The 23,962-nt window shown below is 37.0% G+C and overlaps 5 protein-coding genes and 2 long non-coding RNA genes across 8 annotated transcripts; 3 read left to right on the top strand and 4 right to left on the bottom strand.

Moving 5' to 3' along the window:
- Nucleotides 1-176: 176 nt before the first annotated feature.
- On the bottom strand, nt 177-2,461 carry LOC116933693 (3-methyl-2-oxobutanoate dehydrogenase [lipoamide] kinase, mitochondrial). Its single transcript, XM_045177070.1, has 10 exons — nt 2,319-2,461; nt 1,973-2,216; nt 1,843-1,911; nt 1,670-1,780; nt 1,445-1,612; nt 1,291-1,389; nt 1,051-1,216; nt 848-977; nt 529-776; nt 177-461 (listed from the first exon to the last, which is right to left on the bottom strand). Exons 2-10 carry the CDS (start codon nt 2,171-2,173, stop codon nt 394-396), a joined length of 1,260 nt encoding a protein of 419 aa, XP_045033005.1. The 5' UTR covers nt 2,174-2,216; nt 2,319-2,461; the 3' UTR covers nt 177-393.
- Nucleotides 2,462-3,197: 736 nt separating this feature from the next.
- On the bottom strand, nt 3,198-5,614 carry LOC116933692 (dnaJ homolog subfamily C member 3). The gene is made up of 9 exons (XM_032941420.2): nt 5,409-5,614; nt 5,020-5,330; nt 4,816-4,959; nt 4,575-4,756; nt 4,360-4,510; nt 4,090-4,302; nt 3,846-3,994; nt 3,657-3,772; nt 3,198-3,591 (listed from the first exon to the last, which is right to left on the bottom strand). Exons 1-9 carry the CDS (start codon nt 5,497-5,499, stop codon nt 3,458-3,460), a joined length of 1,491 nt encoding a protein of 496 aa, XP_032797311.2. The 5' UTR covers nt 5,500-5,614; the 3' UTR covers nt 3,198-3,457.
- A 24-nt stretch (nt 5,615-5,638) lies between these two features.
- Nucleotides 5,639-6,595, top strand: LOC123474672 (mitochondrial import inner membrane translocase subunit TIM14-like). Its single transcript, XM_045177071.1, has 4 exons — nt 5,639-5,788; nt 5,869-6,000; nt 6,100-6,314; nt 6,528-6,595. Exons 1-4 carry the CDS (start codon nt 5,786-5,788, stop codon nt 6,553-6,555), a joined length of 378 nt encoding a protein of 125 aa, XP_045033006.1. The 5' UTR covers nt 5,639-5,785; the 3' UTR covers nt 6,556-6,595.
- A 5,324-nt stretch (nt 6,596-11,919) lies between these two features.
- Nucleotides 11,920-13,085, top strand: LOC116933702. Its single transcript, XR_004400247.2, has 3 exons — nt 11,920-12,252; nt 12,339-12,489; nt 12,561-13,085. It is a non-coding gene; the product is annotated as an uncharacterized LOC116933702 (long non-coding RNA).
- Nucleotides 13,086-14,463: 1,378 nt separating this feature from the next.
- On the bottom strand, nt 14,464-14,829 carry LOC123474673. The gene is made up of 2 exons (XR_006649594.1): nt 14,626-14,829; nt 14,464-14,549 (listed from the first exon to the last, which is right to left on the bottom strand). It is a non-coding gene; the product is annotated as an uncharacterized LOC123474673 (long non-coding RNA).
- Nucleotides 14,830-16,857: 2,028 nt separating this feature from the next.
- On the bottom strand, nt 16,858-19,575 carry LOC123466537 (transcription factor Dp-1-like). Of its 2 annotated transcripts, none has more exons than XM_045177069.1 (7): nt 19,057-19,575; nt 18,878-18,975; nt 18,508-18,809; nt 18,279-18,441; nt 17,974-18,204; nt 17,649-17,900; nt 16,858-17,590 (listed from the first exon to the last, which is right to left on the bottom strand). In XM_045177069.1, the coding sequence occupies exons 1-7, from the start codon at nt 19,112-19,114 to the stop codon at nt 17,354-17,356; spliced, it is 1,341 nt and encodes a 446-aa protein (XP_045033004.1). In that variant the 5' UTR covers nt 19,115-19,575; the 3' UTR covers nt 16,858-17,353. The 2 variants fall into 2 exon arrangements, with proteins under 2 accessions (XP_045033004.1, XP_045033003.1); XM_045177068.1 differs by having other exon boundaries at nt 17,971-18,204.
- A 1,871-nt stretch (nt 19,576-21,446) lies between these two features.
- LOC123474009 (F-box/SPRY domain-containing protein 1-like) lies at nt 21,447-23,351 on the top strand. The gene is made up of 5 exons (XM_045175794.1): nt 21,447-21,892; nt 22,012-22,250; nt 22,333-22,430; nt 22,495-22,626; nt 22,696-23,351. The coding sequence occupies exons 1-5, from the start codon at nt 21,789-21,791 to the stop codon at nt 22,879-22,881; spliced, it is 759 nt and encodes a 252-aa protein (XP_045031729.1). The 5' UTR covers nt 21,447-21,788; the 3' UTR covers nt 22,882-23,351.
- The last annotated feature ends 611 nt before the right edge of the window (nt 23,352-23,962 follow it).

Consider the following 23,962-nt stretch of genomic DNA (forward strand, 5'->3'; position numbering starts at 1 on the left):
TCAGTTTGCTTCCAAGATAGGGCATCACATTAATGCTGTCAAACTATGATTGATATCAAGATTAAAATCAAATAAGTAACGATCTTACAAAATAAAAATAAAAAAACGAAAAGATGTCCTTAAAAAAAAACGAAAAGATGTCCTTAAAAAAAAACGAGAAAGAAAAATAGAGCAAACTCGAGCGACCATTCTCTTCCAGCGAGATTGAAAAGAAAAAAACAATGCACTTAAAACACGGGAAACGGCAGTTCGGTTGACGTTTAACTATTATTAAGTTATTATTAAGAGTTGCGTTGAAAGCCGTAGTGGTAAGATCCAATAATGGTAGCATAAAGGTACATATGCTTAACCTTTTCGATAGCAATCGAATGAGAAACTAGTTTGAGTCACGGTCTAAATTCTGAAGGCATCATGCTTTGAGTCGATATGCTTCAATCGCAAGTAAACATCCGTTCCTAAACCTGTTGGAAACATCGAGAAAATGAGACGAAAACCCATGAATATGAACAAAACCTTATATTATCTTACCTTGAAGAGATTGAATAGTCAAGGATCCCCCAAGGTATTCAGCATAGGCCCTTGACGTTGGCAGACCGAAGCCAAAGCCATGCATTGGGGACATGGTAGAGCCCGAACCTGGATTACTCGCGTCAATGATGTTACCCAGAGGATCAACTTCAAGCCGCTGTTCCGTGCTCTCTTCCGCTGTAGTGAAGTTATAATGCATCACTTTCGGCAGGACGGCATGTGGAATTCCTCCTCCACGGTCGGAAATCCTAATTTACGTTATCACGAATAATGAAAAACTTCTTTAAAAAGCAGTAAATCCTAGGCTAACGTGATTTACCTAAGAATAAAATCTACTTCATTATTTGCAATTGTAACATGAACTGATGGCAGCGACGATTCCGAAGCATCTGGATGAGATTCAATTGTTGCGCGCACAGCATTTTTAAATAATTCTGGTAATATATAGTCTAAAATGAAAAATCAAATAGAATTAAACTCTTTCGCCAAGAAAGTATATGCGCATTTTAATATACTGCTTACCTAGCGGTAGAGTTATATAAGGAAAGGTTGAACCGATGTGTCCGCTCAAACGAATGTCAGGGGACTTGCCGTAACGATGAAAGGCTAAACGTCGGGTAAATTCAGCCCACTTCTCGACGAGATCCTTTAATCGAAGAGATTTATTGATGATGCCGACATGATGAGGCTACAAAGGTTTTGGATAAAAGTGATTAGTTGGAAGAATGTGATAAAATTAAACAAATAAGAGGGGGAAAAAACCTTCTCTTCGCGTAACGACAAGTGATGGGTAACCAAAAGACGAATGCCCAAGCGAGATGTTAAAGTTCGATCACAAAACTGTCGCACTACATCTTCATTCTTCAAAGCAAAAGTGATAATATCTGTACTTGGAATTCAATTTATTGGCGCTTACTTGAATATGTTTACGGCACTCTTTAAACCCAGCAGCAAGCTGAGTGACAACATGTGTATGATCATCAAGGAGGTCTCTCAATAGGCGGCTATATGCAGCTTCATCATCAGCAGTTCGAATTGCAGGATGATTGTTCAAGATGTTAAATGCTCGAATATAAAGTTCATGCTAATTGAAAAAAAATTTACACGAGAAACATCCAACATGTAATAAATAGTGATATACCACTTCAAGTATGGTTGGGTTGCAACCTATGATGAAAGGTAAGGACCTAAATTCATGGATTCTATGTGCAATCCTCACAGGAAGCTCCTTCCATAAATACTGGGCACTTTTCTGGGGTGGGGGTTATCATTATAAACTTGTAGTGTGACTTATTTTTAAAAACTAACACCTACCAACAAATGGCTTCCATCATGACTTTTTCCAGAGTAGAGGATCATATAGGGTGTCAATCTCACGGAGGGCTATATTTTAGAAAAAGCTAATATGATAACCAAAATAGGCAATTTATTGTAAAAATCTCACTTTCCCAGCAGCTGTGTCAATGGCACTCTGATTGTTGACTTTGTAATAGGAACTGACACTAGGGTTACTTTGTGGAGGAGTTTTGCTGTTGTTTCCAATACTGTTTGACTGTGATGAAGCAAAATGAGTCAAATGTCTGATCACGCACCCAGATCTTTTTTCTTTGCACAATGTGAGTGCAAAATGCTTCAGTGACAGCATGGTTAGTTAATTAGATAGCTTTCTCCATTGAAAGATTGCAACACTAGGAATGTCAATCGAAACAAAGCAATAATTAATTTTCCAGTTGGATTTTACTCCAACCTCCGGAGAAGAGTCAAAGAAGGCGTTAAATTTCGAAGCTTACAACAAAAGTTGGGACGACAATGGGCCGCATAGCAACAGCCCACAAGCAGAACAGCTGAGAAGCAGACGACAATTTAAAGAAGAAAAATTAACACTTAGCAGACGAAAAAGAAATTTTTTTTGCCTTAGGCAATAGATTTTTGCCATTTACGGAGCGGAGAAGATATGCAATCACCACGTGCAATAACTTTACGTGATCCCAAGTAAAACTCTAATTCAGTCTTTAACTGGATCCTCACTTTACAGATTTCCAATGTGCCTTTAAGATACAGGAAAAAAATAGGGTAAAAATTAAAAAGTCATTTGATAAATATCAATAATTCATGGGGGGAAGTATACTAGTGATAAAATTTATGCGCGTGGCCGCGTGGGCGCTGAGCCAACATGTTTCTGAATACGTAATCGTGCTGATAGCTAGAAATTTCGTACGGGACACTTTTTTCATCACTTTACGAACGTTTTTTATAACGCCATTTTACAAGTGTTTCATTTAAAGAATTATAATTTACATGTTTGTACTGGCTCATTTAGTATTTCAAATGTTTTTTTAGCGTTAAGAGTTTTTCGTCCTCATCGAAAAACCGGTAACATTATGCAATAAAATGCCGAGTTTTCAAACTTACTTCTTGATTATGTCGTGGTTTCCTTCTGTTTTCGTGGTGGGATTGCATGAAATCCAACTTATTTCTGGTGCAATTTGGGCACACGGACTTATTCGAAAGATAGTTTTATTTAGCTTATCGCTGCTTGCTTGCAAGACACGATTTTCTCCGCAAGATAGCATACTGTTGAAAAAAATGTCGCTGAAAAGTTAAGCTAAAATTTTTTTTCAGATATCTACTGCTGTAAAAAAATAAAATAAAAATTCGGCGGTTTTAAGTCTGGGGGTTTGAGTATCAATATTTAATCAGATACCAAAAGTTCTATGTACAAAATTCACAGGCATGCCGAATCGATGAAAATTGTAAGGTTAAAAAAAGGAAAAAAGAACAAAAAAGAAAACAAACAAACAAGAAAAGATAAATGTCAATGACCCACGATGACGAGACCTAAACGATCTTTTATGACAAAAATGGTTGTTACGACTCCACAAAAGTGAGCCATGCTATTTTATTAATTTTCTTTTGTTTTTTTATTTGCTTAATTAAAATGGAACTTGAACTGGCCACCATGGAAATTATGGAATCCTCCTTGTTGAAAAGGGTTGAAGCCTTGGCCTTGTTGGGATTCGGGATCCAAAGGATCCTCACCGTTGTCGTACTTTTGTCGCTTTTCTGGTGATGAAAAGAGTTTGATCAGATCCCTACAAGGTGAACAAACAACTTTAATTGTTAACTACCTGGATCCGTCAAAACCTCTTTAGCTGCAGCGATGTCAATAAATTTCTTTTCTGCCTTTTTTCTAGACTCTTCATCATTTTGAAAATTGTCTGGATGCCATTGCTGTGCTTGTTTTCTAAATGCAAGATAAAACATTTGCAAGGAATAAAAGAAAAGCTTGTAGTAAGAGTTAAATTTTAACTACTTACCTGTAAGCTTTTATAATCTCTCGTTTGTTGGCATTCTTTTTAACACCGAGTATCTTATAATAATCACGTTTCTTTGCTTGTTTTTGAAGTTTCTGAACTTTCTGCAGACCTTCCTTTGCACGTGCAAACGATTCTTCAATTTCTAGCGCCTGATACAATATTTTTGTAAAATAAAGAAGCATTCATATTCATAAAGTTAAATATTAAACAAAAGTTTTTACATTATTATTACTACTAAAATTACCTTAGAATAGTCTTGTTGAGATTCATCAAGCATATCCAGGGCGATATAGTCTTCGGCTCGGTCACAAAATATCCTCGGCTCTGCATGTCGTGCCAAGGCTAACGAACAGAACTCTAGACTTTCTGTATGCTCACCCAAATGAAGATAACAATGACAGAGTTTGTCTTCAGCCAGAAACAATAATTCTGGTACGCTCGGATCCACTTTCAAAACCTAATCTGTCAATTATTTATTTGTCCCTTTGCCTGCAAAATAAAATAGGTAGACTACCTTTTTAGCAGATGCAACGCATCCTTGGTAATTATTGTCATTGGCACTAGCCTGTAGATCCTGCACAAGCTTTGCAACTTTCTTCACTTTCTTATAGTGGGGGAAGCATTCTTTGTGTTCTGGGTCAAGTTTCAAACACTCTCTGATTTGACTGTTTAAAACAATTAAAAGATAGCTACTTTATCTAATGTCAAAAGAATAAAAAGAGCAATTACTTCAAAGACTCCTCTGGCTCTCCTAAGGCATAATACAGTTTAGACAGCTTCATGAATGCGCCCGTGTTATCCGACATCAATTTCGTGGCTGCTTTTAAATCTGAAATTGCTTTTGATGATTCCCCAATGGCAAGATAGCACTCAGAGCGCATTTCTCGTAAACTAATATCCCATGGACAAATCTGCATTAGCAAGAAACTATTGTTAAAAAAGACACCAAGTTAATTTGAAGGAACCATACTTCTATAATTTGAGTCAAGATGTCAATGGCATGATGGTGGTCCTTGTCACTGAAAAACATTCGAGCCTGCATGTAGCTTTTCTTCAAAGTTTCAATTGCTAAATAATTCTTGTTTGCTTCCATGTTTGCAGGTTCTTTCTTAAGCTACTCAAAATACAATACTTTTAGTGTATGATGATAACCATTTAAAATATTTTGACTTACAACTTTTTCTAACTCAATATGTGCCTCATCCAGACGCCCAAGTTTCATCAGGATATTTCCCTTCTGAGCTCTGGCTTGGATAAATTCTGGTTGAATTTCAAGAACACGGTTTAAATCTTCTAGGGCAGCTCTTGCCCTTCCCTGTGCAAGGTAAACAGTGGCTCTTCTGTACAACGTTAAGTAGTTAGTAGGGTCTCCTTCAAGTGCAGCATGAAAATGGGTAAGTGCATCTTGGAGTTGGCCCCTAGCCATCATTTCTTTTCCAAGCTCTAAATGTTTTTCGATTTCTGACGGATTAACATTGCCATTAACTAAATAGAGAATGAAGAATTTAGATGCAAAGCTTATGAGAGAATGAAAATTCTCGAAAAGTAAGGAAACCGGCTTGCCTGCAAGGATCCCGCTGCTAATTAGACAAATAAACACTGAGTAGATTTGTATAGGCGGTGGACCCCAATCAGCGATTTTTAAAGTTATCATTCTGATCTAACACGACAAGCTTTGGGAAGAAACAAAAGACCACTTCAGAACAGAAAAGAAGATTGAAGAGAAACACACATCATCACTTCGATTTTCTCTGATTTTGTCTGCTTATAGATGTGGACCAATCAGAAAAGCTTACGTGCCATATAAACAAAGTTCAAAGCCATCTATTGCTAGAAACGTACATGAGTTCCATACTTCTTAATACAGACTACGCGTTACGGACAACGTGAGGTAGGAAGGAAAACACATCTTCTTAGGCATTATTCCTATCTGCCCATCAATGGTAAAAATGATCCGTTCTACAAGAATAATTTATGATAAAGCTTCATATTTATACAACGGCTTAATTTATTCTTTTTACAGGCATCTTCGGCGATAGTTGCTGGCCTTGGTCTGGCTGCTGTTGGATTTGCTGGTCGTATGATTCTACGGTCTGCTCCCACAGTGACGACAAAATTTAACGAAATACTCAAGCAGTTCCCTATGGATTCCGAGGTACAATTGATCTATTTAGGGAAATTTATTTGTTCCACGTTCATAACCTGAATACTAAATGATGTTCTAATTTTGATCTTATGACTTCTATCTTTATAGTCTTTACTTGGAAGCCGATACTACAAGGGTGGCTTTGATGCAAAAATGTCCAAACGAGAAGCATCCTTGATACTTGGAATATCACCTACAGCCAACAAAATTAGAGTAAAAGAAGCCCATAAAAGAATCATGCTTGCAAATCATCCAGATAGGGGAGGTTCACCATATTTGGCTGCTAAGATCAATGAAGCTAAAGATTTCTTGGATAATCTAAAGTAATTTAGATTCATTATGTGTGAAGCTGCAAAAGAACTCTAAACTTCACTGTAAATATTATTCCAGATAGTTTGTTAAAATAAAGCTTACATAGATTCAATTTATCTGTCACTTGACTAGTTTTACTTTTCTATTTTTTCTTTTTTATCAATTTTGATGTGTATTCAAATGCTGGTAACATTCTGCCTTCTCGAATTTTTTCGATTTTTGAGGACCGGGCTATATCATGGACTACTCTAACTAAAGGACGGGACTCTTCGACATTTCCTATGCCACCCATGTAATTTTTTTAAATTTTTTATTAAATTCAGTTTTAAAAAATAATTATTGACTTACCAAATGTCCCTATATTGAAAATTAACCTTTAAAGAGATATTAAATATTTTCTATCAGAAAATAGGGAAATTGGGCGGGCCGCCGGTGCCATCTGGGAGCCAAAAATCCTAACTCATTGCTTGTTTTCTTTCTACAATTCAACTTGGTCTCCGCGAGACGGTCTCGAAGGGTCCAGACCGTCACCCGTACATCCCAGTGGGACTATCCCGGCCCTCTGATTGGCTCTCTCCCTCTCCTCACCCTATAGCCCCTCCACCCCTTCTGCTTGTGGTGTGTGGCCTGTGGGGCTGTGGCGTGTGTGGAGTAATCGGGCTGCCGCCTTCATTTGTTTGTTTTTCATGTTTATTTATTTATGATTATTTATGTTTATATTTATTGTTTCTAACTTACTATTTTGTTAATAAACTATTTGTATCTTCATTATATCGTTTTAAATTTTATAGCACAGGAATAAATTAAATATTGGTGTGTTTTCATTATAACTATTGTGAATTGTCATCCACGGGCAATTGGGTTGGTGCGGGTCGGAGAAAAAAGGTTCAAAACCCGATTTTGGGAGAATCGGGAAAACTATATGTCCAAAAGTTTTAATACTTATAGGAATGGATAAATCTTGATAAGGTCTATCCAATTCTGCAAAAGTTTTGCTTAGGGTGTACGAATTAGGAAAGTAAACCGCTTTGCCATTTTACGGGTAGGTCGGTGCGGTTTAGCGGGTCAAAGGAACCCCCCTCATAAAAATACGTCATATTTCAATAATTTATTGCTGGAAAACTATAAGGAAAAAATTAATAAATTTTGCAGAAATGGATAGCTCTTAGTAAGCGCTATCCATTTCTGTAAAATAATTAACATAATTTTCATAAACAAACAAATTTTGGACAAGACGTTGTTTGTAGTTTTTGCGCTCTAGATATATATACTAGATCCAATAGACTTAAGTAACAATATAAATTTTTTTTTAACTTTTTTGTGTATGAATATTTTTTCGTTATTGTTCGTTTTTTGTTTTTAATTTATTAATTTATGCTATTACACTACTTATACCTTTATTAAATCGCTTTTCAATTTATAAAACAGGAATGAATTAAACATCGGTGTGTTTCCATCAGAATTATTGTGAATGAACTCTCATGGGCAACTGGGTTGGTGCGGGCTTGAGAAAAACGGTTTCAACACCCGATTTTGGGACAATCGGGAAAACTATAAGTCCAAAAGTTTTAACAATTATAGGAATGGATATATCTTGATAAGATCTATCCATTTCTGTAAAAATATTGCTCAAAATTTCCTTATTGGAGAAGTAAACCGCTTCGTTATTTTTCAGGTAGGTCGGTGCAGTTTAGTGGGTCTAAGTTAACCCTCATCTCCCAGTAAAAGAGCAGTAAAACATCCTGCGTTGCGCGTTTTCCACAAATGCGAAAATCTCATTTGTGTCTGGTAAATCTTCCCCAGCGTCTTATGGAGAAACCATCTTCTTCACGTTAAAAATCAAGTTTTTATAACTATAATTTAGATTTCCCCCTTTTCTTCCTAGCAGTGGGTACCCTATTCATCTTTTAATTTCCCAATATTTTTTTCTAGCTCCAGTTCTATCTACTTTATTTTTATTTTATTTTTGTTTGTAAGTTGCTCGTCTCTTTTAGCCGAAGAATTTCCTTTGCTGCCAGAAATTCGTCTGCTACAAGGGGATGAACAACAAACCATTCACAAACAATAGCTAAATAAAAATAAACCAGATAGAATTAGGGCTAGAAAAAAAATTGGGAAATGAAAAAATGAATAGGGTACCCTCTGCTAGGAAGAAAAGGGGGAAAATCTTAATTATATTTATGAAAACTTATTTTTTAACATGAAGAAGTTGGTTTCTCCATAAGACGCTGCAGCCGCAGCAGACCAACTTGGACACAAATGAGATTTTCGCATTTGTGGAGAACGTGCAACGTAGGATGTTTTACTGCTCTATACGGGAAATTTAAATAACTTTTTTCGGGGAAACTATAGGACCAAAATTAATAAATTTTATATAAATGGATAGCTCTTGATAAGGGCTATCTATTTCTCTATAATTTATGAAAAAATATTCATACACTAAAAAGTTTCAAAAACAATGAAAATTTTTACTTAAGTCTATAGGATCGAGTATATCTCTAGAGCGCAAAAACTACAAAAAAGTTCTTGCCCAAAATTTTTTTGTTTATGAAAATTGTCTCAACTATTTCACAGAAATGGATAGCTCTTGATATGATAAGAGCTATCCATTTCTGTAAACTTTATTAATTTTGGTCTTATAGTTTTCCCGCAAAAAATTATTTAAATATTAAGTATTATTCGGGGGTGGGGATTACAAGATACCCGCTAAACCGCACCGACCTACCGGAAAAATGGCAAATCGGGTTACTCTTCCAATAAGTAGTTTTTAAGCAATATTTCTGCAGAAATGGACAGATCTTATCCAGATATATCCATTCCTATAAGTTTTTTAAGTTTTGGACTTATAGTTTTCCCGATCATTACAAGATCGGGTTTTGGAACAGCCAACCCAAGGGCCATGGGATGACAATTTACACTAATTTAAGAAAACACACCGGTAATTAATTCAATCTATTATATAAAATGAAAAAAACAATTAATGTAAGTAAAAATATTGTATTTGTAAAACTTAATAAAGAACAAACAATAAATGTAAATAATAAAAATACACGAAAGAAACAAACAAATCAAAGCGGCAGCCCCACGGAAAACCACACTGTGTAGGGGAGACTGGAGTATGCCGGGACACCGGGTCAAGAGAGACAGTAGGGGGAAAAATAGTAGATTTTAATAAAATTAAAAATTTTTTTAGTATGTTATTTAGATACATACAATCTACTTTGGCATGAAATTTGGTTGAGTTTTGTCAATAACTGTATCAGTTATTAACAAAACTAAAAAACGGTTTTTTTTAGTAAATTTTCTCTCCGCCATTTAATGTTTCTAGAAAAAAATAATCGCAAATGGCATGTAAATTTAATATGGAAATGAAGCTTAATCATTTCTTTATTGTTAAAAACCAAAATAATAATTTTCGATCAATTACTGTAGCTAATATTAACGTTTTAAAAAAATAGTCTTTATCGGGAAATCGGGACAGCTGTTTTTGACTAAAATGGGACATTAGTGGGCGGGTTTGGCCTTCAAGCCCATCAATCATCACCGAGCTCATGACGCCATTACTGTTCCTTACAATGATCACAAGCAGTCGATTATTCAGCATATTAATCGATTACAATAAGCCCAACCCCCACCTATCTTGTAATAAGGGTTTTTTATCATATAAGAAATTTTTTTTATTAACACAATAATCAAATTGAAACGTTTATTAACTTATAGAGTCTATGCAGTGGGACGCTATTTCAATTTTTACAAATTGTTTTAATGAATTTTAAGGCGAAAACGGAGGACGTCCATCACCACCCACCCTAGTGTCCTCACTTACCCCTCAAAATAGGCTCCTCCCACAAATCTAAGAAAACTTTAAAGGTCTTATATGGGAAAATGGTTTATTATTAAATTATATAAAAAATATGGGGGGTACATTACCGTATGGAATACATAAAAACAAAATAATAAATTAATTTAATGATTAGTTTGGGAGATATAGGGGGAAAACGAAAACCGTCCCTGCTTACTCCAGTCTCCCCTACATCAGGAAAATGTGGGAGCGAAAAGCAGAAAGACATAGAAGGATGTAAGGGTGAAGAGAGCCAATCAGAGGGCCGGGATAGTCCCACTGGGATGTACGGGTGACGGTCTCGACCCTTCGAGACCGTCTCGCGGAGACCAAGTTGCTACAATTTCAAGTTCAGTTGTCAATCAAGCAAGATCATGCGATTTTAGTTGATAGATGGCACCCGACAATTTCGAGTTCAGTTGTCAATCAGCAAGAACTTACCATTTTTGGTTGATAGATGGCACCGGCGGCCCGCCTAATTCTCCCTCCTACCAAAATTAAAATCGCAATATCTTCTTAAATAATTCGTTTTATAAAGAAAAAATTTTATGGTTACAATCGCCTTTTAAAGCTGCATTTAATGGTGTATTCTTTATTTTATCGTGAAAATAGCCCACAACGACACTCTTTAACAAGGCGAGATAGGGAAAGAGTCCCGTCCTTTAGTTAGAGTAGTCCATGGCTATATATACATATATGGTCCCACCTATTTTCCCCCGGTAGTCGGGGGTCGCTAATGTCAAAATGTGCTATTTCCCCCGCCTGCCGGGGGGCGCTAGGGACAAAACTGTCTATTTCCCCCCGGCCAGTAGGGGCGTGGTGTTTAAACAGCTATTGCACACCTAAATCCGTTATAGACCAGTAAAAAATCCTGCGTTGCGCGTTTTCCACAAATGCGAAAATCTCATTTGTGTCCAAGACTCCATCAAGTAGTTCAAGACTCGTACAAGCAGTTTTCACGGCTGACTTCATTGTTCTTAAAATGCTAATAAAACAAATGACAAACGACAGCCGCCCTCGCCATTTCTAAACATACACAAATTAAAAATTAACTAACCAACCTTTCATCACGAAAAATACCTTAAACAATACAGTTTTACATGGAGAATCGAACAGAAGGAAAATTTCACCAAAAAAAGAACATTCGTGACACAGTAGGTTCCCTGAATTCACCAACCAATCACAGCCCGACTTATAAGACTGAAATTGAATTTTGATCAAACAAAAAAAAAAATTTAAATTAACAAAGAAACCTACAGATTTCGAAACAGGCCTAGGGCACGTAGTTTTAGACGGCGAATAAAACAAAAAAAATTAAAACGAAAAAGTTCCCGTTTCTGCACGCAAAAATTCTGTCCAATTCGCAGCCAATCGCCACCTGGCTGGAACCCCTGGGGAAACAATAAACAGTTTGGGACCCATAATAACCACGGCATAGCCTTCTAGCTTTACCAAGGTAAATCTATCAAGGTTTAACTTTTTTTAGTTGAATGCTAGGAAAACGCTAGAATTTTGAAATAATTTGCACAAATTGGGGAATAGATAAATATAATTAAAATCTTAATACATAGTTAAAAAATGAAATAATTACAAGAAGAAATCCAGTGTGTTGTGACAGGCAGCTACAACCCCACCTAGCAACAGCACCCCACCCAGTAGGAAGGTCATCACGTACTCAATCTTCCTTTAGGCTAACTGTTAAGTGAAAGTGACCATAAACCTCTCCCATCTTAACCTTCAATGTTCAGTATAAAAAGACACATTTCTGATTCTTGAGAAATTAGGTAGCTGTTCTCTTTTTCTAATATCCATCTAGTTGATTCTTCTGAACAGGGACCGTAGTCTGAACTTGGCTTGAGCGTCAAGCCAATCTGGATGGCCATGTAAAGCCAATGGAGGCCAATCTGGATTGACGCTCAAGCCAAGTTCAGACTTCGGCCCCAGGTTGCAGCAAATACGTAGTAGTTTGTTGTTTCCGTGATGCAAATATAAGTGTTTTGTACGCGTATTGTTTGATCGACAATGTATTGACATTTCGATCCTGGTGGGAGAGGGTCGTCATTTGAAACTTAACTGTACGTTATTAAAGGATTTCTGCTTCCAGACTCGTAAGTAATGTTGATTGTTGCATCCTTTTGTATGATTTTTCCATCTTTATTGATTATTTTTGGTTTCTTATGCGTCAATCTTATAGTTCCCCAGGCGTAAGAAATGCTGTAGAGGCGAATCCAAAGTTGTTTGTCTTGGAAATGGGTGTTGAAAAGAAAGTGGGCTTCTTGAAGAAGAGAACGTTGTGACCTGGACTTATACAGTTCTCTGTAGTCTTCACATACTGTTGAAGCAAGGTTGGTATTTTGAAGGCATGTTGCGATTGTGTTCTTGAACATTTCGTAAAGTATTTTTGGTGTATCTGCAGGAAATGTCAGGTATGTCAGGGGTATTCCAATTACTTTATATCCGACTGCTACAAGATCTTTATCCGCCTTATTGAAGAAGGATATCTCTAGCTGTCAATTGTCGTCATAGAGGCGACTGAAGTTGTTGTTTTCTGGTGAACGATGAATCTCGAGGTAACCATTTCCTTTTAGTAAAGTTTGGGAATACGAATTGCTTGTTGTTCTTTTACCCCACACATTGATGTTCTGATAAAGGGTGAACTGGCCTTCCTGTTGAGTTGTGTGTAATAAACCGAATGGGCTCTCGACCGGTTGGTCAGGTTTTTCCTGACGTAGCGTTACTTGTTCTGCTATACAGTTGAGAGTATGGTACTCCTTGTTGCGTACCATTTCCTTTCACCTGTAGGGGTGGCAGTGAAACTGAGCCCATTTGGTCCAACCTGCATGTTGTTTTCACCACATTTTTTTATCGTTTACCATTTGCCAGCATTCCAGAGGTGTTATTAGTTTTATTTCTTGAGAGTACACGGTGTCGAAGGATCCAATCTAAAACGATTCAGTTATTTTCTTTGTTTTCGTCCATTGTTTGCATGTCCACCCTTTCCAAGTAGCTGTCAGCTTTTGATTGATGATCAACGTGTAAGCAGTTGGTATCCTTGGTAAGTGTTGCGTTTCGGTTTGTTCATTGACGCCCCACGTAGCACAAGTCAGTCCGTCGGATGTCCGCCAGATGTCGAGGTTGGATATTACGTATATCCTGTTGACATCCGCCGGACAGCCCGAAATCCGATTTGAATGTCCGACGGATGTTTTTTTTTTAATTTTTTTTACCGCCCTAGACAACGCCGTTAGACATGCGAAGGACATCCGGTTTTCTTCTTACGGCTAGAATCTAGACATATAAGGGATTACTACAGATTAGGGTTATTTATTTGTTTTAAAGATTATTAAAATTAAATGTTAAAATAGATAAGATTGTTGTGTTATTATTCGATCTTTGTATTAAAACGCTTTATAAGAACAGAAAAAATGGAAATGAAAAAAAACTTTGTTGCGCAACCAAATGCGGGCATAAGAAAAGAAATCCTATCATAATGAAAAAATTTCCGTTTTTTCGCTGTAACGCATATCTCGGTTTAGCCGATAAAACGGAAATTTTTTCATTATGATAGGATTTTTTTCCATATTAATATATTTTTTTTTTACGGAAATCGAAAGCTCTTAATGATAGCTATCGATTGCCATAAAATTCATAATGATGGCACCTTTCGTTTGGATACAATAAATTATTCAATTTTGCCAAATTTGGGGGAGGAGGGGGGATGACGTAGATACACACCCAACTTTTCGTACACCGTTCGGATAATTTTCTTCATTTAAACTAATATACAATGTACTTTTCGTGATCCTCTTATCATGAGGAACACGATGACACTTAGAAAAACGTCATTAAACATAGTTTTAGATTAGGAATCATCAAATATGTATGAACCAATCGTGAAAGAGCACGACGGCGGCCATCATTTTTTGGCGCCAGTTAAAATTTCGTCTTTTTCCATTGAAAACTAAACGTAAATCACTTAACTATTATTGATTATTAATAATTTCTAATTCAGTATAAAATAAATAACACTAAATGGCATTATTTCAGTAATTATCAGTTCAGTGATTCAGTTCTTCAAATTTCTTGTTGCTAATCATGCAAAACTTAAATATTAATTAATACACGTAAAACTGTTGTACTGCAAATCTGTTTTATTGCCTTAAGCTCTTCCGATAAAAGCATTTTAATCCAAAAGAAAACCAACTGTTGGAGAAAAAAACAATTCAATCAATATTAATTAAGTAGTTTTAAGTGGTTAATGAAAATTAAGAATTAGGCACGTGTATAAATAAGGTAAACAATCCGTAAACGAAAACAAATCCTGTAAACATTGTAATACTTGTAATACAAATTTAACACTGAAAATTGAAATACAATCCGTGAACGGAAATTCAACATTCAAACTCTGCAAAAAAGGAAACATGACTTTATACTTCCGTGAATGGATTCAAATCTGAGCGCCTTCGAACTATTATACTCACATGTACGGAGGAAAGGTGGCGCGATTACTTGCCCATCAGTGAAGGGAAACGAATCCGTTGGTCACCACTCGCGGCATCCGTTTTCATGGAATAACGTACTTGGATCTGAATCCGTTCACGGGTGAAGACTGTGTTGTGAAGGTCTCGACCCTTCGAGACCGTCTCGCGCAGACCAAGTTGAATCATAGTCTTCTAGACTTCTACTTCGTAGTCTGTGGTATTACTGCGGTTTAACGTGTCTCGGGTTAATCTTCTTGTCCCAGTAGTACACGAAATTAAAATAGCTTCTATCGATAGAACTATTACTCCGAAATAAAAAATTTTACAGAAATGGATAACTCATAATGGGGGCTATCTAATTCTGTAAAAACTATTGCTTTAAAATATCTACTCGAATAATAAACCGATTGAATATTGGTTGTTTATGTCAGTGTGCAGACTTGCAAATCGATCAATTTTTTGAGTTTGATCGGCGATCAACTCATTTCAAAATAAGTTGATCGCGCGATCAACTCATTTCAAAATAAGTTGATCGCGCGATCAACTCAGTTCAGAATGAGTTGATCGCCGATCAAACTCATTTTAGCGATCAATTTTTCATTTTTCATACGCCATCTAGCGGTGAATAAAACGAACATGTACAGTAAAACGAAAAAATGTTAAACATTGTGAGTTAAATTATGGGAGCATATTTCCACAAATTATCAGTAGATGGCGTGGAATAAGAAATTTTGAGCGCAGAAATGAGTTGATCGATCGATCATTTTTTGAGTTTGAGTTTGATCGCGATTGAAAATTGATTTCGATCACGGCAAGTCTGTCAGTGTGGATTGACGGGTCTCATGGAAATTAATTAATTATAATCGGTAAACTGTAAGTTCAGAATTTAAATAATTAATAGAAATGGATAGTTCTAGAACTGTCTATTTTTTCAAAAAATTCGCTAAAAAACCGTTACTCAAGTAGCAAACCGACTCACAATTTTTAAGGTAGGTCGGTTTGGTTTCACATGTCTCGGGTAATCCCCATCCCCCAATAATACGTAAAATTTAAATAATGTTTTGCGAAAAAACTATAAGTCCGAAACAAATAAATTTTACAGAAATGGATAGCTCTCGTAAAGAGCTATTCATTTCTGTAAAATTCATGATAAAATATTCATTAACAAAAAAATTTGAGACAAACAGTTTTTTTAAGTTTTTTCACTCCGTAGATATACTCGAGCCAATAGACTTAAGTAAAAAATATCGTTCGTTTTCAAAATCAAACTTTCCTTTCTATCTCCTAGTCTGGAATCTGGATAGACGAAAAACGATAAATATAGAAATAGAGATTAGAGAATTTGATGACGCCTGTTGGACAATAAACTGGCAACGGTGAAAAAAAAAGCAACGAGTTGCAGTCGACTATTTGAAGTCGAAACCTGAAACCCTGAGAACTAAAAAAGTAAACTAGAAGTTCTAGAATTTGTTTGTTTTAGACATTCAACCATCATCTGACCCCACGTAAAGCTTTACCATGAAACCAAGTGTAGTAGTCGATGAAATGTTCCCTGAAGGTCTGTAGAATGCAATAGGCATTAGAAATACGATGGATTAATCGAAATATTGTACTTTTTTGCTATATAGGCGCTGGCAGCTACATGGATCTCGATGAGGTACGTTAACGTGAATACTAAGACTAATCGTTGGTGTTTTCGATATTATACGTAGTTTTACCAGAATTAACTAAACAAACCTACAACTGTGAGTTGCCTAGGTTCTGAGCCATCCAGTCTTTGCTTTGATCTAATACTATTAGCATGTGAGATTCAGGGATTTATTCCTACAATTCATCGTATTGCAAATGCTTTGTTCATTGTGCTGGTTTTCAATTGTATTTTGACCTTTTACATCAACCTTCATAATATTTAGACTAATTTTCAAAAGTATTTTGACCTATTCTCATCATTCTTTGCAATGTTTAGCAATCAGCTGGCCCATCAGGCATGATAGTTGATTTAACGTCAAATGAGAAAGCTGTTCATGGTGATTTCTACAATGGTATCAAACATATAACAACTAAATGAAAAATGAAATTAAGGTTTTATTTTGTGTTTTATAGGATTTGCAGATTTGTGTGATGATGATGATCTTGCATAAGATAACCAAAACATAATTTTTTTGTGTACTCATGAAATGAATGTAATACAATTGTGAAGTTTGCAATAAATACCCTTTAAGGTAGGGCACATTGAAATGGAATAGTTTATAGCCGTTGAGACTAATGATGCGGACAATCCCGTGTTTTTCTAACGAGATGAATGAACAAGATATGAACATTTAATAGACGAAAATAACGAGCGACACTGTTTGTACGACGGGAAACAAATATGAACGAAAAAACTGTTATCGACAATGAAACCTCACTTCTACTCAAAAAGACATCGACAGGCACTTTAGCAAATTATCATCACCTGAGTTTCCAATGTTTCCAGTTGTCGATGCGGTCTTCTTTACCGACAAGAGCACTACGTCATTTAATACACATGCGCGCGCGGATGATAAGACGAAATCATTGATGGATACTCTCACTTGGCTTAAATTGGCGACATTGAAAATGGAGGTTCTAAGGAAAGGTTAACACTGAACCAAGAACAAGCGAAAAGAAATGCATCCAATCAGCGAGGACAGCCGCACGTGAAGCGGCAGAAGCAATGAGACAACGCCATGGTAGAATCATCGACCCTTCAATTGATTTCTACATCAGAATTGTCTTCATCCTCATCAACGTCATCGTCTTCGGAGTCTGAGAAACCTGTTGAGACAGATGCTGTTGGTGTAACTGCTCGAACTCCTTGATTCGCAAAATGATCGGAGGTTTCCTTAACCACAGGATTGACATCTTCTGGCCACTGCGGTTCGGCCTGACCGCTGGCCAACTGATCTACATAGTGTTCCAATGCTTTTGGAACATAAGATTTGGCCTAAAACAGGAAATATGAGAATTCACATATATTGTTTCTTAATAACTATTTGATTAACCTTTGCGAGATTCTCTTCAGTGCAAGTAGCTTCGTTAAGCCCAAGAGCCATGCCCATTCGTTTGAGTACTTCAATATCGTCATGAATTTCGAAAGTATCATCAAAGGTGAAGAGATACTCCATCTTATCGCTAGATATAGAGCAGTCAATCACTGTCTTCTTGCTAGTATTAACGACCAAAAAGGGTAGCTGTATGGTTGAATTACTGGCAGGACCACCGTACAGACGCTCATTATGCTTGTTTCTTTGGACCTGAAATCAAAAAGTATATTAATAAAAAGGGTTATTTTTTTTTTGTTTTTTTTTACAACTAAATATGAACAACCAAGCTCTTGAAGGCGATCTGCTGAAGGACTAATTCTTGTAGCTGTTGTGTCTTCTGCTTAATCCTCTCTAAACGACGTTGCTTCTCTGCTTCCAGAGCCTGGAATTCTTGCAACGAGTTTGTAGGTAAACCAAGCCACTTTATTTCTTTCTTTTCCTTCGATATAATGTTCATGGCCATTAACACGTTTAAGGCATCATAAACTCGACGCCGGATATTTTTTTGGTCATACTGGAATAGTGATATAAGGAGAGAACAATTAAATTCCATTCGAATATAAATCGGTTAAATTGAAAGAAACTAACTTGGTCAGCAGGTGAGGTGCAACGAGAGGGATCGGTGAATTCAGCTACAAGTTCATCGGCGACCTCATTATACGTCGTGGTACCCTTTTTCTGAACTTTTTCACACACCTTCATGGAAAAATGGCGTAAACCTTTCCCTCCTTTGTCTACCTTACGTCGTTTACTAAGATAAATTTGTTTCAATATATCTGTAGAAAACAATGAGGAAAACATCAAGTTAGAAAATTACCTCTCAGAACCATGATCATGGTCAGGATCCTGTCTTTTACGTGAACCACTATGATCAAGAATTGGTGAAATGAAATTTTTCCCCTGTTGTTGCTGCTGGTTTAAACGTTGAGGAGTGCTGAGCACAACAGGTACTACAGGCAATTGCACAGCAGTATTTTTGTTGCTCTGAGTGGACCCATTTCCAGAAGATAATGGTATTGCTAGAATTTGACCAGCTGCTACCTGCCCACGGGGAACAGGTGCTCTTGCCACCCTACCAAGTGATTGTAGCATTTGAGGTGTGGCAGCCAAAACAGTCCCCTAAGAAGTGAAAACAGAATTATTGGCATATTCACAGTGTTTGAAATTTGGTCTGTATCTTGGCTCACATTTGATCTTAATACAGCTCTCACTGCTCCAGAGGCCATAGACACTGGGACACCTTTGCCAGCAGTAGCATGCACTACTTTTATCATCTGGGGCTGACCTGAATTACACAAGACAGTTGATTGACGTTGATTCTAGGAATAACTTTTTAAAATATTTATCAGTCAAAACTCTGACATACCATTGGCATCCTGGATCCAAATATTTGTGATATTTCCTGTTGGTGTAGACTGTGCCATCGCTTTGTAACCCTTTAACTCTTATGGCAAAATAGTGTTACAGAAAGAGATCACAGAAGACCCAATCTGCTGACAACGTTTTTTCTAACGAGCATCTGTGGTGGGTGGGACCAAAAGTATGACCGAATGTCGCTTTTAATTCGAACTTCCTGTCAAATTACGGAGTGTCATCAATCCATGCATTACTTAGAGCGACTACATCAGGTGAGTAGACTGGAGATAAAATATCAATCTTCTTTTCTCCACCAGACTATTGGAGAAACGATGAACGAAATGGCGCCCAAAACGCCACCACTAACGATACCCTAGACCGGTATCACCCCCTCTTATATTCACACATTTCTCAACATATTCGTTTTGGTTTTGAAAATTCACCGACCTATTATCTTCTCCAAAGATAAATCTTCGCTTACAGATCTAACAATAAATTACCAGTCAACCCCCAAAAAAGAAACAATAGGTTTTACCTATGCTGGCCAACTTTACAGAGTACGATCGTCACCAAACACAAACTGAAGCATCAGCAAGCAGATAGGGCACACCGAATGCACGAGGGGCTGATAGTAGTAGCACAGCAGGCCAGCAGCTTAGTTTAAATATATTTTCTTTATTTTTTCGTCCAGGGGGTTGAGACAGCGTCTTATATGTACGTCATATGAGACTAGGATTCAATTCCATTATAACTGCTCCATGAGTTCGTCCCTATCTATCGAGCACGAGTTGGAAATTCAATCGATACTTCAACGGGCAGAAATTTGAAATTCAAACAAACCCTTGATCTTCGATTAAGTAGGACACATGCGAACTAATGGTTTTCTCGTTTAAGTCTAGTTCTCCTCGTTTTCGCCAATATTTACACAAGAATGTGAAGATCAAAAAGCATCTCTGAAAAAACATGATAATATACGACGACAATCGGAAAAAGCACATTGAAACAATTTATATATTTTTTATTTTATTTTTTGCACAAATTAACATCAGAACATAAAATTTTTTATTATCTGCATCATTCTTTTATTTTTATTCTCTTTTCTCCACAGAAATTAGGTAGCGAATTCTCAGTTGCATGTATGAATGAATCTTGGTATAAAACCGGGGCTAACTATACTAGGGGAACAGAAATGGGTAACTACTAAAACACGGCAAGTGAGTTGTGGGAGCCCCATTTCTCGTCTGCTTGAGTATTTTCCTCGGAGTTGCGAGTTCTAGAATCTAGATTTCTTGTCCTCTTAGCCACGCCGTCTGCAGAAAACTAAAACTCGACTAAGAGTAATTGTCTTGCATGTATTAGTATGGAAAATATGTGTTCTATGGTCAGGCTATATTATCGCCTTTGAATGATTTGATGGAAAATATTACCCAGGCGACAAGTACGACAGACGATAGGTTGAAGCTTGAAGCTTTTGACCAACTTAATGCTTTTCTTGAACCCATACAATCCTGCTTGGTCTGGTAGCTTTGAATTGTGAAGAATCGTAATCATTCGTGATACTGTTAGACTTTTTGTGCATAAACGAGAAGTTCCGAGTGATGAATGAATGTTAGCACCACATTTATTAGGGTTTGGCTGGCTGAACAGATTTCTCGCCTTTAGTTCTAAATCGGTTTCCACGATGCACCTGCCAATAGCTTCAGCTATGGCAGGCAATTGCTGAGTGCAGATGTCATTGTGCTTGTCTGATTGGTCTATTTTATAATGAAATGATTCCTGCTCCACCAAGATATCCGACAGAAGACATCTCCTAGAAACCTAGAGCTGTTCAACAACGATAAGCCTTTTAAGGCATACATACTGCAAATGTAAGACACAAACGATAGGGGAAAAAGAGAAATCTTTAGTCAAATGTACTTTAAATTAAAGATATTGTTTAAACATAAAACAATCTGGTGTGACAAATATCCAACTATACAGTTCTGGAAAATGAATCCCATGTTGGCTCATTTCACACCTTACAAAGGGGTAACGTTTTTACTACGTTGGACCGCAAATTTCCAATTTAACAGTTTAATGATCTTTCAGCGATATAACTGAAAGACGATTTAAACAGTTTCTATGTTCCCTCATATGCTTTAAATTTTCTTTAGTATATTCCTGAACCAATTCATGAAATATTGGAAGTGATTCCGACATAACTAAAACTAGAAGAGTAACGAAGTAGCAACCGAGAAATGGACGTTAATCCGGAACTCCTGAGATATATAGTTCACCATTTCCCGTGTTTTAGTTATGCCCAGAGAGCCCTTAAAAAAGAAAAGACGGATCCGAAATGCTGTCTGCTAGTCCGTCCGGGGCGGGAAGCTAGGAACAGTAGGAAGTGTGAGCCTATAATACCTTTTACAAACTAAAATTAGTATTCACCGATCAGTAATATTTGTAAATGATAAGTTTTATAAGCCTTTCTTATATCGTTTTGGTACGTGCTTAAATTAATTGTATTTCAACAAAGTCAACAGTTTTTGGGAGACGTAAGTACACGTACGTGTGTACTGAGTCTGAGGATGAGGACTCGAGCTGTCGAGCACTCGAGAGTCGAAACGCCAAGTTGAGAGTCGAGTACCATGACATTTTCATAACGAAGTGGCAACACTGTCTGTGTAGACACTTTGTCAATAAAAAAATCGAAAGAAAAAATTTCTAAATGAATGTTGGGGGTTTTGAGAGCCGGCTTTTAGAATGCACGTGGATTTCCTACCGGACATTATATTAGGGAATATTTTTTCGTATTTATCACTACAGGATTTAAGAAGTAGTTCTTTGGTGTGCAAGCGATGGTATAGGTAGGTTTCTTGTGAAATCCTCAACAATTTGATCATTCGTTAGTCTATACTTCCTTCAGAAACAAACACGAAAGCATTTGTATGGTTAAAGAGCTCTTTTTTCTTTGTTTTTGAATTAGTATACTGAATGATGAGGATAATGATGTCTGGAGGTTGCACTGTATTCACAAGCTAGCAGAAGAAGTCTTAAGCTCAGACCTTCTGTCCTCCACTCCAACATACAAGACAAAGTTAAAAGCCTTTCACCATGCTTGGAACCCAGAAGACTGCTCTAGAAACATTTATATAAAACCTAATGGTTTTACTATACACAGAAATCCTGTTGCCCAGAGTACGGATGCTGTGAGAGGGAAAATTGGTAAATATGCAATATATCAATATCGTACAGATTGTAAAAATTGTCTTACTAATTCTTTACTCATGACTTAAATATTTGCCAGGATTCAGTCATGGTAGGCATGCTTGGGAGGTTGTATGGGAAGGCCCCCTTGGCACAGTTGCAGTTGTTGGAATTGCCACAAAGGAAGCAACTCTTCAGGTAGTTCATGTATAAAATGTGCAAGCTATAATTTAAAATTTATTCCATAACTTCTTTATGATAGACACATGGCTACATAGCTTTACTAGGATCTGATGACCAAAGTTGGGGTTGGAATTTGGTTGATAACCATTTACTTCATAATGGAGATTCCCAAGGCAATTACCCAATGTTGAACAATGCACCCAAATACCAAGTAGTAAATTACACCTTATTTTTATCATTTGGATTTATTGATGTTAAGCCAGTGGCGCCGTTTCCTTAGGTTGGAGAACGGATACGAGTCATTCTCGATTGTGATGACAACACACTCGCGTTCGAGAGGAATTATGAGTTTCTCGGAGTGGCATTTAGGGGATTGCCAGAAAAGCTCCTATATCCTTCAGTGTCTGCCGTTTATGGGCACACGGAAGTCTCGATGGTCTACTTAGGTCCTCCTCTGGACGGGTAACCGCCCCCTCCTTCCCTGTCCCTTTGCCTGAATAGAAAAATTCTTTTCATGAACCAATTCCTGTAGGCAAATCCGTTTTGCCAACGAAGGAAGGATGTTGTTATAAAAGAATCCAAAAGTTCAATGTACAAAGGTTGCGTTGAGTACCTATCGTTCTGACTTGAAGCATTCCCGTATTTTCCCATTCACCCTTCTATTATTTGTTGTTTCTTGTTTCTTTCCTTGGTGTGTGTCAGGTTGATTGTAGTTGGTTACAATTCAGTGTGTGTGCGTTCACCTTCAACCGATAACCTAACATAGGGTTGAGGCTTCGGTCTGCCACTTGTGAATTTAAAATGTCTACCTTAATTTTTGCCATGTGTAATGTTCTTGTATAACTTGCCGCTCACGATGATAATAACTTTCTGGAACTCTTATTGCCCAAAATTTGGGTCTCTTTGAATAAACAAAGTCAGTTTTCTGTTCCAGTACTTGAGTGACAACTGTGCTTTTGTCTTCCTGTGTAAATGCTGAACAATGTCTACGTCACAACGGGCTTGATAATTGCAAAACGGGTGTTCATTTAGTCTTGAGACCATGTTTTAATACCATTTAGTAAAAATTCGGTCGAAGATGGTGGTCCAACTTCCCTCTGTTTTTACCGTATAATTGTTACGCCGCTTGTGAAAAATTAATATCTAGAAAATTCAGTGGAAGATCGAATAAAGGTTGTGAGAAACAACCAGTTTTTTCAAAATTGCTACGTATGACTTCGGAAACAATTTGTCTAAAAATGCCCCAAACATGCGTTAATTGTCTGTGTTTTCGTCACAATAAAATGGTGGGCACATCGCACATCGGCACATGTTACACCTAAAATGTAGGTCTTAAAAAGCCCTCTAGTTTTAAAGTAGTCTATTACTCCTAGCCCATACTCACATAAAATATTAAAAAAACACCTTTGACCTAACAGCTGTTAATCAGATGAACTGGATGGCATTTGTGCTCCAAGAATCTTGTGAAGAAAAAAGGCCAAGACCAATGAACGAACTTCCGTTTCTAGTTGTGCCTATTGTGTAGGATTTCAACAAACGTATAAAAG

Source organism: Daphnia magna, linkage group LG7 (genome assembly GCF_020631705.1).
Source record: "Daphnia magna isolate NIES linkage group LG7, ASM2063170v1.1, whole genome shotgun sequence".
Classification (NCBI taxonomy): Eukaryota; Metazoa; Arthropoda; class Branchiopoda; order Diplostraca; family Daphniidae; genus Daphnia; species Daphnia magna.